General features: G+C 41.7%; 1 protein-coding gene across 1 annotated transcript in view; it reads right to left on the reverse strand.

The window, feature by feature from the left end:
• The window catches only part of LOC127618946 (uncharacterized), a 647,429-nt gene that overhangs the window by 17,676 nt on the left and 612,422 nt on the right, over window positions 1-17,331 (reverse strand). Inside the window, 2 exon segments of the mRNA XM_052091648.1 lie at window positions 602-609; window positions 7,524-7,851. Coding sequence (XP_051947608.1) covers window positions 602-609; window positions 7,524-7,851 — 336 coding nt within the window.

Consider the following 17,331-nt stretch of genomic DNA (forward strand, 5'->3'; position numbering starts at 1 on the left):
CTTTGTACTGAAACACCTGGCCGTCGAACGCAAACCGTAGGAAGGGTCGGTGTCGCGGCAGAATTGAGACGTGGAAGTACACGTCCTTCAGGTCTACGCTACGAACCAATCTAGGTGCCGGACACATGTTAACATACACTTTTGCGTGAGCATTTTAAATGGGAGTTTGAGCAGTGCTCGGTTGAGAACTTGCAGGTCCAAGATTGGTCGTAAGCCGCCGCCTTTCTTGGGTACAACGAAGTAAGGGCTGTAGAAACCCTTCTTCATTTTGGTTGGAGGGACTCTTTGAGTAGAAGAGTAGCAATCTCCGCGCGCAGAGATCTGGCATGTTCGCCGTGCACTGCGGTAAAGCGGACACCCGCGAAGGGGGGCGGGGGCCTGGCAAACTGAATTGCGTAACAGAGTCGGATAGTCTGGGCCAGCCAGCGTGACGGGTTGGGAAGTGAAAGCCACGCATCCAATCTCCGTGCTAGGGGCACCAAGGGGACGAGTATTTTAGACGTACCCGGCGGGGCTTCGCAGCAGGGTGGAGCAGGTAATGTGCCGTCGGGAGGTAAGGGTGCGTCCCGAGGCTTTGGTGTTGAGAAAAGACTCAAAGCACTTACCTTGCTCCACGCACCCGGCAGGGGGCGGGTTAGTGACTGATGAGGAGGTCTTATGGTGGCGTCCTCTGGACTCGTCAGAATCGGCCAGCCGGGGGTCAGTCGTGGAGCTGAAGGCGGACCTTTGGCCGCGTCCAGCATGCCGGGACTGTTGAGATCTGGGGGCAGAGTGCCGTGAGAACGGCATTTGCGGGCCAGATGACCCAGAGGCAAAGGAAATAGCTCTTTTATTGAGATTTTGGGTACCGCTGCCCCGGTTAAGGGGAGCAGCAAATGAAATATATTCAAAACAAAATTCTCCTCCCGGCCCTCCACCGGGCGACGGAGCGGTCTTACCATCTCCGCAGCTAATGTCTTGGGCTCTGGGTCATCCGTCTCAGGAGCGCCTGGGAGCCTTCCGGGTCCTCGAGGGGGTCCGTGAGACGGGAGGCGTCGGCTTCCTGCGGGGCGCTCGACGTGTGGGCTAAGAGCTGGGCCCAGGTTGAGGCAGAGCAGCCTGTTGTTTCTTCGCAGGGGGACGCCCTCGGCGAGCAGACGGGGGCAGGATCTGGGAGATCGCCTCTGTCTGTTTCTTCATCGCGGACAACTGCTGGGTAACGTCCTCGACGGTGTTGCCGAAGAGGCCGAACTGGGAGACTGGAGTGTCGAGAAAGTCTTGTCGGTCTCACGCATCTCGACCAAGTTAGGCCACAGGTGTCGTTCCTGGACCACGAGGGTGGCCATTGCCTGCCCGAGTGACTGCGCTGTGACCTTCGTGGCTCTGAGGGCGAGGTCGGTCACTGAGCGCAGTTCCTGCAGCACATCGGGATCAGGGCTACCCACGTGCAATTCTTTGAGCGCCTTGGCCTGGTGGACTTGCAGGAGGGCCATGGCGTGCAGTGCGGAAGCGGCCTGTCCGGCGGCGCTGTAGGCCTTCGCTGTCAGCGAGGATGTTGTCCTACAGGCCTTGGAGGGGAGTACAGGGCGACCCCGCCAGGTGGTAGGGTTTCCGGGGCATAGGTGAAGCGCAACAGCCCAATATGACAAAAGAAATCATAACTGTTTTGAAAACTTTTGATCTGACTCAGCATGTACATGGACCCACACACAATCATGGACACACTCTAGATTTACTTATCAGTAAGGGTCTAAACATTTCATCGATTGTTATTAAGGATGTAGCACTGTCTGATCATTTCTGTGTTTTCTTTGATATATTGATCTCTCCTGCCATTGAAGCTAGATCTGTGTCTGTCAAGAAGAGATGCTTAAATGAGAACACTAGTGTACTATTTATGATGGCTATATCTTTAACACCAAGTATATCTGCTGACTCAGTTGATTTTCTCCTTGATTCTTTTAACTCAAAAGTTAAAAGTGTAATTGATGATATTGCTCCTGTGAAAGTCAGGAAGAAGAGTGGAAGACAAAAAGCACCTTGGAGAAACTCAACAGCAGTGCAAAATATGAAAAGACAATGCAGAAAAGCAGAGCGCATGTGGCGGAAGACAAAACTTGTAGTCCATTATAACATCTACAAAGACAGCATCCATGCTTTTAATATGGAACTAGGCAAAGCTAGACAGACTTTCTTCTCGAATATTATAAACAGCAACTTAAACAACACACGCACTCTTTTTGCGACTGTAGAGAGACTGACAAACCCCCCAAGCCAGATTCCCAGTGAAATGCTCTCAGACAGCAAGTGCAGTGAGTTTGCTTCTTTCTTCTCTGAAAAAATCAATAATATCAGAAAGGTGATCAGCACATCCTTGAGTTGTGCTGCGGTCATTCAAATCAAACCACAACCTGAAAAAGTAGTTACTATGTCTGATCTCAAAGAAATTGATGGCAAAATTTTGGTAGAAACCGTACAGCACCTTAAAACATCAACCTGCGCCCTTGATGCACTTCCCACATCTTTTCAAAGTGTGTTCAACTGTTAGAAGCAGATCTCCTAGAAGTGATAAACTCCTCACTTCTCTCTGGGAGTTTTCCAAACTCCCTGAAAACTGCAGTTGTCAAGCCCCTCTTGAAAAAGAGCAATCTGGATAAGACCATATTAAGCAACTATAGACCGATCTCAAATCTTACTTTCATAGGCAAGATCATTGAAAAAGTTGTCTTCAATCAGCTGAACAAATTCTTGAACTCAAATGGATACTTTGACAATTTTCAATCTGGTTTCCGATCGCATCACAGCACAGAGACAGCGCTCATAAAGATAATAAACGATATTCACTTAAATACTGATACAGGCAAATTATCAGTACTGGTACTACTCGACCTCAGTGCTGCATTTGACACTGTCGATCACAACATACTTCTTGACAGGCTGGAAAACTGGGTGGGGCTTTCTGGGATGGTCCTAAAATGGTTCAGGTCATACTTAGAAGGGAGAGGTTATTATGTGAGTATAGGAGACCATAAGTCTGAGTGGACGTCCATGACATGCAGAGTCCCTCAAGGCTCAATTCTTGCGCCACTCCTGTTCAACCTGTATATGCTCCCAATGAGCCAAATAATGAAAAAGAACCAAATTGCTTACCACAGCTATGCAGACGACACACAGATCTACTTAGCCCTATCACCTAACGATTACAGCCCCATTGACTCCCTGTGCCAATGCATTGATGAAGTTAACAGTTGGATGTGCCAAAACTTTCTTCAGTTAAACAAAGACAAAACTGAAGTCATTGTGTTTGGAAACAAAGATGACGTTCTCAAGGTGAATGCATACCTTGACGCTAGGGGTCAAACAACTAAAAATCAAGTCAGGAATCTTGGTGTGTCTCTAGAGTCAGATCTTAGTTTCAGTAGTCATGTCAAAGCAATAACTAAATCAGCATACTATCATCTGAAAAATATTGCAAGAATTAGATGCTTTGTTTCCAGTCAAGACCTAGAGAAACTTGTGCATGCTTTCATCACCAGCAGGGTGGATTATTGTAATGGACTCCTCACTGGCCTTCCCAAAAAGACCATAAGACAGTTGCAGCTCATACAGAACGCCGCTGCCAGGATTCTGAGCAGAACCAGAAAATATGAACATATCACACCAGTCTTCAGGTCTTTACACTGGCTCCCAGTTACATTTAGGATTGATTTTAAAGTATTATTACTGGTATATAAATCACTCAATGGGCTAGGACCTCAATATATTGCAGATATGCTCACTGAATATAAACCCAACAGATCACTCAGATCATTAGGATCACATCAGCTAGAAATACCAAGGGTTCACTCTAAGCAAGGAGAGTCTGCTTTTAGCTATTATGCCAGTCGCAGTTGGAACCGGCTTCCAGAAGAGATCAGATGTGCTCCTACATTAGTCACATTCAAATCCAGACTCAAAACACATCTGTTTAGCTGTGCATTTACTGAATGAGCACTGTGCCACTGTGTGTCCGACTGTTTGTACTGTATTTTATTGTATTTTATTCTAAACTGTTTCAATTATTTTTATTTTTTTATTCTTATTTTAATCTCTTCTATGTAAAGTACATTGAATTACCATTGTGTGTGAAATGTGCTATATAAATAAACTTGCCTTGCCTTGCCTTGCCTTGCCTATCCACCAGGGGAATCGCCGTGTATCTGTGTCAACCAGTCATCCAACCGCGATGGCTGTGGGGAGGACGGAGGGTTTCAGTCCAAGCCCACGCTGGCGGCGGCCCGGGAAAGCATGTCAGACATCTGAGCGTCAGCCTCAGCCTGGGGGTGCTGGCCCGAAGGCGGCAGCCCAGGGGAGTCATCTGCGTCAGACGCCGCGCTCTCCAATGCAGCGGCGAGCTCATCCGCTTCGAGTTCTAGAGGATAGGCAGGCTGGCTGTGAGGCGAGCCGCTGTTGCCTCGAGTACGGACAGGAGTCAACGAGCGTGCTGGGGAACGGGTGGTCCGTGGGTCTCTGGTACCCGATGGAGCCGCACCCGCTGCCGCCCCCAAATCGCCTCCAGCGCCACTCGCACCGTCCTCAATCCCGTGGGAAAAGGAGCAATGCGAGGGGCGGCTGGAGTGGCTTGTTCTCGGTTGAAAACAAGTCGCGACCGCAATGTTGTCATGGTCATGTTCTCGCAGTGAGAACATGAACCATCCACAAACGCAGCCTCAGTGTGATCGCTACCCAGACACACGAAACAACGCCTGTGGCCGTCTGAAACGTAGAGCACTCTACCGCATCCAGGAACTACACAGTGGCGGAACAGCATCTTTATAAAGACGCATCCTGAAAAGGACGTTCAACGCTCGCTGTGTTTGCTCTTTTAGAGGAAATTACTCTTTTAAATAAAATCACTATTTTAAGAAAAAGAGTTTTATCTGCACTGTCGAAGCGCCCAGGGGCAACAATGCACAGCCGTGCACAGGATAGGAGAAAGCCGCTGTTAATCGCCGTCAAATCCAACAGCATGCAGATCATAAGAGGAATACACGGAAAACTTGGTGTGTGTAACTCACAGCAGACTGCATACACGACCATTGGCTTCGAAGAAAATTTCTGAATGAACTAGTATTTGCCTCTCCTTTGTACCCGTATGTCCGGGGGCGGGATATGCAAATACTGACTGCCAACTTCTCATTGGCTTTTTTTCATAGATCAGAGGTATATTCGGTGGCTCAAGAGACCTCTAGTGTCGCTTCTCCGACACAACGTGGAGAGAGCTACAGAAGGGGAACTATGGTTTGGATACAGTATAATGTATATGTTACCATGATTCTACTATAGATTAATTAAATACCATGGATAGTCTTGTGGTTACTAAAGTTTTACTAGAAATACGATGGTTAATCTACAACAGTAGTCACAGTTAAACTGTGGTAATTGCAGTAAAACTATAATAATGACAAAATTATATTTTATATTATATAGCAACATTCTTCACCTAAACATTCATGCCAATTAAGCTATTTGAAATAAAGTTTGGGACAAGTTCAGCACCTGCATGGAACACCCCCCAAAATAAAATTAGTTTTTGAGTTCAGATTCCCAACCCTACCAGACAGAGGGCAATAAGAATAGTTAGATGAGGGACTATGGTCTCTCTTTATACTTTACTAGCAAATGTAGAAATACTAAGTTAAATGGATCACCTTCTCATAGCCTGTCTCACCCTACCATCGCTAACCGGCAGAGGAGCACTGCCTCCAGCCCTGACTGCTGCTGTACTCTCTCTCGGTGCGTTTGGAGCCGAGGACAGCTCCCGGGCCAATAACTGCACAAAAGCCCGAGCTGCTACCTCGGCTTGGGGCGACAGACCCTGTCAAACAGTCACTTAATTCACAAGAATTTCACCTTTATGGAAAGATACTAACATTAGCCTGACCCTATTAGCATGCAGACGCGCTAGCGTAGTTCGCTAGCTCAGCTCGCTAGCTTATGTTGATAGTTGCACAAATAAACCGGTTAACATTAACAATTAAACAACATCTCATAACAGGGCTATAACTAGCTAAACACGTTAAGTTATACTTACCGCTCCCCTGTCATTGCCAGAAACCATGTTGAGGTCTCAACTGAGTGACAATGACCGTGAACGCGCCCGCACCACATGCACGCACTGTGTGAACGCGTTCATGTGATTGGCTCAATCCCCCACGTGGGGTGCGTTCTCGTGATTGGCTAAAACAAGGGAGATATCTGATTGGTTCCAGATCATTCCTTGTTTAAAAAAAGGCATTTGTGTGTCGAGCCAAGTCAGGGGAGTCTCAAAATTCACACACAAATGCAGTGAAGTTCACAGACCGCAAAAAGTTTGTAAATCAAGATATGTTTGTGCGTGCATCAGAAATACATTTCTGAATCTTGTGTGCATTTGTAAATTTTGTTTGCATTTCTGAATTGTGTGTGTATTTATGAATTTTGTGTGCATTTATGATTTTTTTATGCATTTGTGAATCTTCTGTGCTTTTTAAATTTTGTGCGTGCATTTGTGAATTTTGTGCGCATTTGTGTATCCTGTGTGTGCATGTATGAATCCTGTGTGTGCATGTATGAATCATGTGTGTGCATATGTGAATGTAGTGTGTGCATTTATCTTTATTGAGACTCTTTTAGCTCCACATGGAATCAGCTGACAAGCACATTCACAAAATATAACGTGCGATACATCTTCAGGATATAAAGCTGGAACACAAACAGTTGTTTCTGATCATGCTTGAGAATCACATTTTTGAAAATCCTGCTTTATATTGACACTCATTCACAAAGCAGTCGGGTGTAAAATGATTTGCACAAACATACACACATTTTTGTATGTTTTGTGGCACATTTCCTTCAAAAACAAAACTTGTCCACCGCTTTTTCAGTGGCTCTGATGCCGGGAGTACATGAAGACTCTTATGTTCATCTTTACAGCAACAACAGAACACTTATGATGCTTACGAAGCAGAGACATTATTCTTCTCACTGTATCTGCTCCAGCGTGGAAAAAAATGGCAGACTGTGTGTAGATCACTCACGGGTGGATCTATGACAATAGGGTGGAGTCCGTCACCAGTCGTGGGCAGGGCCTGCCCTAAAGTGATGTCCCTTTAGAGCAGAAATGAAAAGAGTACATTTTGACACACATTTTGATTTATAGAAATATAAGAACGAGGAGTGGGTGAACTTTTAACATTGTAGGGGGGTTGTGTGTTGTTTTTTGATGTAATCAACTTTATGTCACAAATGGAAACAAACAACAACTTCAGCACATTGCTTTTGCAAAGATTCACATTTAGTGGGGTTCTGCTCACATCAGCACCTGATCATCTGGAACACAAGAACAACAATACAGTTCATACATAAAATGTTCTCAAGATGCAAGTTGTACAACATCACACCACCAATACGGGCATGTAGTCTAATGATTGCAGGTGCTGCCATCTTCTGGTGGAGAAGTCATCACAATAATTTGACAAGACTATCCTGCATGAATTCTCTTATGACTTTTTAGGTATTTTAACTGAGTGAAACTCTTTTCACAGTGTGAGCACTTGTAAGGTTTTTCTCCAGTATGAATTCTCTCATGTGATTTCAGGTGATTTAACACAGTGAAACTCTTTTTACAGTGTGAGCACTTGTAAGGTTTTTCTCCAGTATGAATTATCTCATGTGATTTCAGGTTAACTGACTGACTGAAACTCTTTCCACAGTGTGAGCACTTGTAAGGTTTTTCTCCAGTGTGAATTCTCTCATGTGATTTCAGGTTGACTGACTGATTGAAACTCTTTCCACAGTGTGAGCACTTGTAAGGTTTTTCTCCAGTATGAATTCTCATGTGTATATTAAGATCTTTATTACATGTTAAACTCTTTCCACACTGAGAGCAGGTTAAATATTCATTGGCTGCTTTTATTTTAGGCTTTGAGTCACTCAAAGATTTTTCTCCAATTTTGAAATCACGAGGTTTCTCCTCCACTTCAATCGGTTCTTGACTTTCCTCTTTCACTTCCATCAGCTCTACAATGAACAAAAGTAAATTGACAAATCAGTTGAAGAGGGACAAATGTAAAAAAGAAATCACAATGAACTCTAATGCAATTTATGGCAGAATACAACAAAGGTCAAGATGTTTTTTGCTGTGTAATTTATATATAAGTATATATTTACTAGGGCTGTCAAATATCTATAAAATTACACAATTTAATTGGATAAATTACATGGTATATCAATTAACATGTGAGATATTAGATTATATGAGACATTGTACTTTTGCATAAGACTAACTGCTGAACAAGATGTTTCTTTCTTTTCTCTTTCTTTCTTGTTTCTCTTTCGTGGAAGAAACTATTCTGCTATTGTGTAGCCCACTATGTTAAACTAGGTCAACCCATATACGGTGAAGAAACTATTCTGCTAAATTCTATTGGTTTATACTGCTTTACTGAATGAAATACAAAGATGTGAGACAAACTATTGATAGAGGGACCAAAAAAAAACAATCCTTACCAAGTAAACTACATGGTTTTCTTACACTTTTGGGGGCTCGTCCGGGATTTCTCCAGCCAGGTAAGGTCAATCTATTTATTTGACAATATTCCTGTCTGCAGAGACATCGAATAAAACATAGATTCCATTTTTGCGCTGTGTTAGGGTACCTCTTTTTCAAGAGACGTTTTGCCCTATTAAGAATACAGGAAGGTAATACCTTATTTTACTAACACGGTAATACTGTGGTGTTGCAGTTCACTATACATGATTCAAAATTTTAGAAAAAGTGTTTCTCTGCATCAATGTGCCCCTGGAAAGGGAGCTCTAGCTCTGGGAGATACAGAAAGGAGGTAGAATACCTCAGATTTACTGTTGCAGTTTAACATATCCTCACTAAGGTGGGAATAGGCCGGGATAAAGTCCTAGGGAAATAAGATTATAGTCTGCATCCGCATTTGCAAATCTGATTAAGTTATGACATTTTGAGATTACAATATATATTTAAGCTCTAATACATACATGGGATATGTGCATGGTTACAGTCACACCTCGATAGTTCAAATTGATAAAATGCAAGTGCAACTTGGCACTCAAGTAATAACATTTCCATTAGATAAATAGAATCAAAAACTACTATCGGCATGGTTGTAGATCAGAGGGCTCCTGGTTTTCAACACAATGCCAATACGCAATGAAGAACATGATAAAAGGATAGACGGTCTGAAAGGAATAAACACCTGCTGATCCATTACAATTTCAGAGGGGAAAAAATACCATTGATTGTGACTCAGCCATCAAATTACACAAGTTTAAATACTTTTGAATTAACACTATTATAAAATAGGCATAATAGTACTGTACATGACCACAAATTGTGATTACGATCATAAAATTCATAATTGTAATTACGTTTAATACTGCATACCACTGATGAAAATGTTAACTGTAATAACGTAAATTGTAGATGAATGTTAAAGTATCTTCAGTCTCTGTGTAAACTCAAGTGCTTCAGAGTTTCATGCCAACAGAACATAGGCGAGCAGTGCGAGACCAACTAGGCTGGGAAAGCAGAAATACCTGGCCCAATTGATCCCAATCAAGTAAACTGGGATATTTGAACAATTAAAACTGTGACATTTTGAAAATATAAAGATATGGGATCTGACATAAGCTGTCCACCTCCTGATGAAACTCCAAAAAAAAGGATGTCTCGTAATAACCAAGGATAAAATACTGAACCGTATATTAGTAATTTGGCCGGCTGATCAGATGGAAAAAATGCAGTTAGATCCATATCCAAGCGATGGTTCATTTAGTGATAGGGACATGAACGAAGCTAAAGCTATGGTAAAAGGCAGATGGGGGGGTGCACAATGGGATAACAAATATATGAAAGAGTCACATGATGTAAAAAAATAAATAAAATTAAACCAGTCTGGGACCTGTTACGACAGAAGAAGGGAAGACAAGAAGGCTGGATCCAGATGCGGTTAAAGGTTTTAATGAAATTATATATAAATACAAAAACAGGTAAACACGGGAACAAATCAAACATCCACGATGGGAAACTGAAATAAACAGGAGCAAACATTAACACGGGTGAGGCACAGGATCAAAACACATACCACGACAGACGTGCCAACTACATTTAACGATCGACAAAGATTGTGGAACAAACAGGGTTTAAATGCTCAGGGAGAGTGATGATCAAACGGGACACAGGTGAGAACAATGAGTGACTGCTGGCAGTGATGAGTGCAGGGAACTCTGGGAAGTGTAGTTTTATGACAAAGACTAGTGAAACAAGGGGCAGACAACAAGGAAACGTGACAAGAAATGTGCTAGGTGACATGTGAAAACAAGAAACACGGGGCAGACAACAAGGGATCGTGACAGGACCAAGGGCAAGACCACAAACAGGCAGCCGTTGTGTACAGCTCTAATAGCAAAGGTACACTGCCGCCACAGTCATACGAATTCACCGCGAGCGCTCTTAGTGCAACAACACCATACACCCCCCTGTAATATCGCAAGCACAAACGATAAAATAGAAACAGCCGTGACAAAGGAAAACGCCGTAGCTGCATTTCCTTTTATCCAGTGCCCAGACAGATATAAAATAATTCCACTATGATAGAGGCACTAGCAATATGCAAAGAATTACCCGACCCAGTTAAGCATCCTCTACAATGCGTGAATGTTTAAAAGTAACTGACGACTTAGTCATTTGACTGGACGTTATTATAGATTCATACTGTCCAAAACCTTACCTCCAGAAATAACTGAACTGATATGAATTTATAAAGTGCCTTTGTTGGATACAAAATTTGATCAGTAACAAATAGAGGAAGGAAGAACCAGGTCAGGTAGAGACCTGCTTTCTTTTTTTTTTTGCCGATATTTTTTAAAGACTTCCTCACATTCCTGCAGAGTATGGCAGCATCTAGACAAGATATTCATTTGACCAGAATCTCCATTCTGCTAATTAGGTCGTGATCTGATGCATAAAATTGGGGTTAAAAAAAAACTCCTGTATTCCCTGTACACACATGACTGTGTGGCAACACTTAGCCTTTCACCCATAGCCTTTTCATAGACTTTTGTGGCAATACAAGACTTTCACCCACTGTTTTTTTTATTTTTTATAAATCAAATCACTTTATTGTCACACTACCATGTAAGTGAAAGTCTTGTGTGCAGTTTCAAGCAACATAGCAGTCATGACAGCAACAAGACATATAACAATTTACAATAAACAACAAATTTACACAACACAATTTACATACAGAGTGCAAGACATCTCTGTTTTAAATTATAATATGATATAAGTTTAAGTCTTTTGAACTAATAATGCTTAATGTGACAATCAGATATAAATAAAAAAAAACTCTGTCGTCTTTTGCACTTGCTACAGTATATAGATCACCTGGGCCTTATTCTGATTTCCTTGGTGAATTGGATCATTTTATATCAGATATTGTAGTTGCTGTAGATAGAGCTTTAATTGTTGGGAACTTCAACATTCACATAGATAATGAAAATGACTGATTGGGATTAGCATTTATCAATATTCTCAACTCTCTTTGAGTCACACAAATTGTAACAGGACCATCTCATCGCCAAAGCCCCAAAGCCCAGAAGAACTTGATGAAATAACAGAATATATAAATGCAGTCATCTCTAGCACTCTTGATAGTGTCACCCTCCTTCGATTCAAGAAAATTAAAGAAATAAGCCCCGCACCATGGTACAATGATCACACTCCTGCTCAAGAGAACAGCTCAGAAAATGGAGTGCACATGGAAGAATACAAAATTAGAAGTATTTCGTGGTGCATGGAAGGTTAGTGTCTGTAGCTACAGACAGGCACTAAAAGCTGCCAGGTCAACATATTTTAGAAAACTCATAGAAAATAACCACAACAATCCAAGGTGTTTATTCAGTACTGTGGCTAATTTGGTTAGGAGTAAAGCCTCAACAGAACCAGCTATTACGTCACAGCACAAGAGTAATGACTTCATGAATTTCTTTACTGATAAAATTGAAACAATCCGAAATAAAATTGGAATTATGCAATCATCTGTCATAGCACCTCAGAAAACAGTGTTGAATAATTTCCCTCATGTGCAACTTCAATCCTTCGCTATCATAGGTCATGAAGAGCTAACAAAACTTATCGAAACATCAAAAGCCACAACTTGTTTGTTAGATCCTATACCAACTAAGCTCTTAAAAGAGGTATCTCCTGTAATATCAGAACCTCTTCTTAATATCATTAACTCCTCGCTATGCTTAGGACATGTCCCAAGAAACTTTAAAATGGCAATTATCAAACCGCTAATTAAGAAGCCACAACTTGATCCTGGAGAACTTGCTAATTATAGACCAATTTCAAATCTCCTGCTTATGTCAAAAATACTAGAAAAGGTAGTATCCTCCCAAATATGTTCATTTCTACAGAGAAATAGTATATATGAAGAATTTCAATAATGATTTAGGCCTCATCACAGTACAGAGACTGCACTTACCAGAGTTACAAATGACTTGCTCTTATCATCTGATCGCGGCTGCATTTCTCTTCTAGTGCTTTTAGATCTTAGTGCTGCATTCGACACGATAGATCACGACATTCTCTTGAATAGGCTGGAGAATTATGTTGGAATTTGTGGAGTGGCATTAGCATGGTTTAGATCATATTTAGCAGACCGCTACCACTTTGTCTATGTAAATGAGGAATTGTCAAACCAAACAAAAGCCAAAAAAAAAAAGCCACTAAAATATAATTTGACTCTAGATGGATGTTCTGTTACATCATCTTCAACAGCGAAGAACTTAGGTGTTATATTTGATACCAATCTGTCCTTTGAAAATCAAATTACAAATGTTTGTAGAACAGCATTCTTCCACCTAAGAAATATTGCTAAATTAAGGCATATGCTCTCGGTTGCTGATGCCGAAAAACTAATACATGCGTTCATGACCTCAAGACTAGATTATTGTAATGCATTACTGGGAGGACGTCCAGCAAGATCAATAAATAAACTTCAATTGGTTCAAAATGCAGCAGCCAGAGTGCTGACGAGAACCAAGAAATATGATCATATTAGCCCCATTTTATCATCGTTACATTGGCTACCTGTTAAATTCCGTATTGATGTTAAAATTCTGTTAACTACGTACAAAGCTTTGAATGGTCTAGCTCCGCAGTACTTAAGTGATCTTCTAACACGCTATATTCCATCATGTTCATTAAGATCACAAAATTCTGGCCTGTTAATAGTTCCTAGAATATCAAAATCCACTAAAGGAGGAAGATCCTTTTCATATTTGGCTCCTAAACTATGGAATAGTCTCCCAAACACTGTTCGAGATGCAGACACACTCTCTCAGTTTAAGTCTAGACTAAAGACTCATCTATTTAGCCAGGCATACACCTAATTTATCCTCCAACCCACAATTAGGCTGCTTTAGTTGGGTCTGCCGGAACCAGAAACCAGAAACATTGAGCATGATCTCTAACTCTGCAATAAATTAAATGGCATCTACGCTTACATCTTTTTATTTGTTTCCCTGTCTCAACCTCGGGACTCCTATCCTGAGGTCACCAGAACCGGCTGGATCCAGCACCATTCCTGCTTCATGTTGGACTCCACTGCTACATGTCGCAGAATGATGATGACTAAATGCAGCCGGTGCCAGCCAAACATCACTTCAATCTATTATGACGGACTTCAGAGGATGAAATGATGCCAACTCCAACCTGCATCACCTCGGTCTAATTATGGACTACGATCTTGAAATGAAATGCTTAGACTAACTATTGCCAACAAAAGCCTTCATCAGCCAATTAACAAGGACAGTTGCATCTATGTGAACTTCTGCAATTAATCCAGATGGACTTCAAAGACTTTGGTCATTAATCTTACAGTTCAAACACAATCAATGTTTAATAATTTTAAACCATGATTTTACCTATACATAATTAATATTTACATTACATTCATAATATTAGCCAGAGGGGAACTGGCCCCCACAGTGAGTCTGGTTTCTCCCAAGGTTATTTTTCTCCATTAATCTACATCTTATGGAGTTTTGTGTCCCTTGCCACAGTCGCCTACAGCTTGCTCACTGGGGTTATTAATACAATTATCATTTAATTATTTTTAAACACTATTAAAAATCATATTTTATCTAAATTACACAATGATGATTAATCGACTTTATAGACATTACAGATTTATCATCTGTTAATGCTGATATTCTGTAAAGCTGCTTTGAAACCATGTGTGTTATGAAAGGCGCTATACAAATAAAATTGACTTGACTTGATAGTTTGAAAAAACCTCACTTTGTAATAGCAATGAGGAAGGTGTTTGGCAGCGGATCTCAGTACAATCCAGGATAACCCGTGTGTCTCGGAAAAGATGAAATTCCTCTGGCAGATGGGCTCGTACTCTCCCTTTCGGCATCCAAATGCACACTGACCCCAGGACAAAGTACAGGAAGTTGGCCCAGGTTGTTATGATGCGGCTCACAGTGGCCTGATGTACATGGAAGCGATGACCAAGGTCCTTTTGCTTGAGGCCCAAAGCAAGATGCATCTTGAACAGGAAGAACTCGTCTATTGCAGGAAGTGCCCGAGTGTTTCCAGACTCCTTGGTGACTTTGGAGTTGGTGACACGAATCATTCTGTGCGTTGCCGGTTCAATCAGTTCCCAGAAGGCCATCAGGTGGTTATGGGTTGCAAATCTGTCAATAAATAAATGTACATTGGTTCTCACATGGCATAAAAGACTTACACTTAGCTTTATAGTATAGTAATTTCCAGTTTAGGAAATAAGAATGCTGAACTACAAGTAACTGATACAACAATCTTGTAATACATCACGAGTCATGAAAATTATGGAATTCGGTATGTATGATTAAACTAACTCTGATTGCTGTTGAAGACAACAGATGTTATTCATACTTATAATTATGTTAGCCTATGTTGTTGTTATTATTTTGGTCTGTGTAGCCTACTTTTACGTGTAGCTAGCTTATACAGCTCCAATAATATTTAATAACAACGTGGACTAGTGTTTTCAAGACAAAGGCAACGCTATTACAAATGCTTATCACAGGCAATATAATTTTACCTTGTATAAAAGCGTATGTCCTCATCGGACCCAGCAAATCTCTGGAGACAAAAGCGAAGTATGATCTTGGTCTGGTCCAACTGCTTCCGTAGATCTATCTCCCTCGTCAACTCCTCATTTTCATGTAATACCATGTCCACAGCTGCAGCTTCGGGAACTGAACAATAATCGTGTCCAGTCCTCTCCACGTCAAAGTCCATATCTTGCTCTATGTCCGAGTCAGGATCAGGGGGCAGCGGTCTCTCTCGCCGTTCCCAAACACTTGACCTCGGCGGCTGCACTTGGTAACGGTTCCACTCAAACAGTGTAGGGAAAGCACCTTTTTTCAGACGTCTCAGTCTAGTCCCTTCCATAAAGTCATCAGGTTTGAAATTAATGCTACACACCTTTGTGTTTTTGTTGACTTGGAAGTCATCCCTCCTGATCTTAACGATCCATTTTTTTCTGAGATCCTCTTCCACGGGAAATGAATGAAAACTCACAGTCGAGTTGTATCTTGCCGACACAACGCACGACGGCACACAACAATGTTCCGAACTAGGTCTCATTAGCTTTTGATATCGGAAAACCCTTTTCTCCATAGTTAAGCTGCCAAGATAAGAATAACTAGAATGTTTGTCGTCGTTAACTTTCGAGCGTCAGATTTAATACGGAACCGGAAACTGTTTGCCCAGTACAGAGTGTAGTCAGAAACACGTCACAATCTGCGTTGCATAGAGCCTATAGCAGCCGGTGTCAGACCAACATAACTTCAGTCTATTACGATGGACTTTAATTGAACTGATGCCAACTCCAACCATAAGACATGGGATACTTCATATGCCATTTACTGAACCTTAGATTTCCAACAAAAATCTATGCATCACCGGTATAACTTTATTTTTCGGTAGACACTTCTTTGAAATTGCAAAAAATAAAAAAAACTTTTGAGAACGTTTTAATGCGACTTTTGAGCGATGTAGCCGTCTTTCTTGAAACAGATTCTGACATGACGGTCAATTGTCATAAATATTTAAAACATACCTGAAGAAATAAAAACATCTTCATCTCTCTGTTGTTCCTCTGCTGTGTTTTCTCCTCTCATCTTCATCAGATTCCTGCAGTCCAGCAGCTTTACTGAACATGTCTTCACCTTCACTGGTATCTGCAGCATCTGCTGTTCTCCAGCATTACAGACAGAAGTCAGAGATTCTGTGGAGGTTTGATCATCATCTTCTTCTTCTCTCTGTTGTTCCTCTGCTGTGTTTTCTTCTTTTATCTCCTCCAGCTTCACTTCATTCTTTACTGGTGTCTGCAGCATCTGCTGTTCTCCAGCATTACAGACAGAATTCAGACACTCTGTGGAGGTTTGATCATCATCATCATCTTCTTCTTCATCATCATCTCTCTGTTGTTCCTCTGCTGAGTTTTCTTCTTTTATCTCCTCCAGCTTCACTTCATTCTTCACTGGTATCTGCTGTTCCTCAACTTTACAGACAGAAGCCAGAGACTCTGTGGGGGTTTGATCACCCTGATTACCATCAGTAGAACAGAGTAAAGTGAGCTGTGAGTCCTGTGTGTCTCTGGATCTCTGTTCAGAGAGTTTGTCCAGCAGTCGCTGTTGTGTGGACTGATCTCTGCCGCTCCACACTGAATCCTGACATTCTGTGGAGGTCCCATCAGTCACACACACTGAAGATTGACAGGAAACCTTTTCCAGCTCCTGACAAACACAACACAATCACATCTGTACCGTTCATCATATCACATCATTTGAAAGCTTACAATCTCAACTTTAAGGATGAAATGAATGTTTAACCTGTAACCTGTCATCTCTCTCCATCAGTTTTGTCTTCAGTGACGTCACCTCTTTCTTCAGCTGAGAGATTTCTGTGATGAAATCATCAATATCCAGCATGGACAGATCAGTTCCTACTGATTTACAGCAGATCACATCCACCTGCTTTCTCATGATGAACATCTGAACACAAAAACATAATCATTATAATAAACTGACATTCAGGGAGGGAAATTAGCACCCGCCAATGGCGGGTACTTTTTCAAAGTGGCGCGTGACTTTGCCTTGTATACCAGCCACAGTGGCGGGTAGATTGTAAAACATATTTTTATTGGTGCGAGCACTGCGATTTGCTTTAACAGGCAGAGTGCTTTTACACTGCATGCGGATGCAGTCCGTCGATCCGGTCCAGTTGCGGTGCGTATA

Source organism: Xyrauchen texanus, chromosome 25 (assembly GCF_025860055.1).
Source record: "Xyrauchen texanus isolate HMW12.3.18 chromosome 25, RBS_HiC_50CHRs, whole genome shotgun sequence".
Taxonomy (NCBI): Eukaryota; Metazoa; Chordata; class Actinopteri; order Cypriniformes; family Catostomidae; genus Xyrauchen; species Xyrauchen texanus.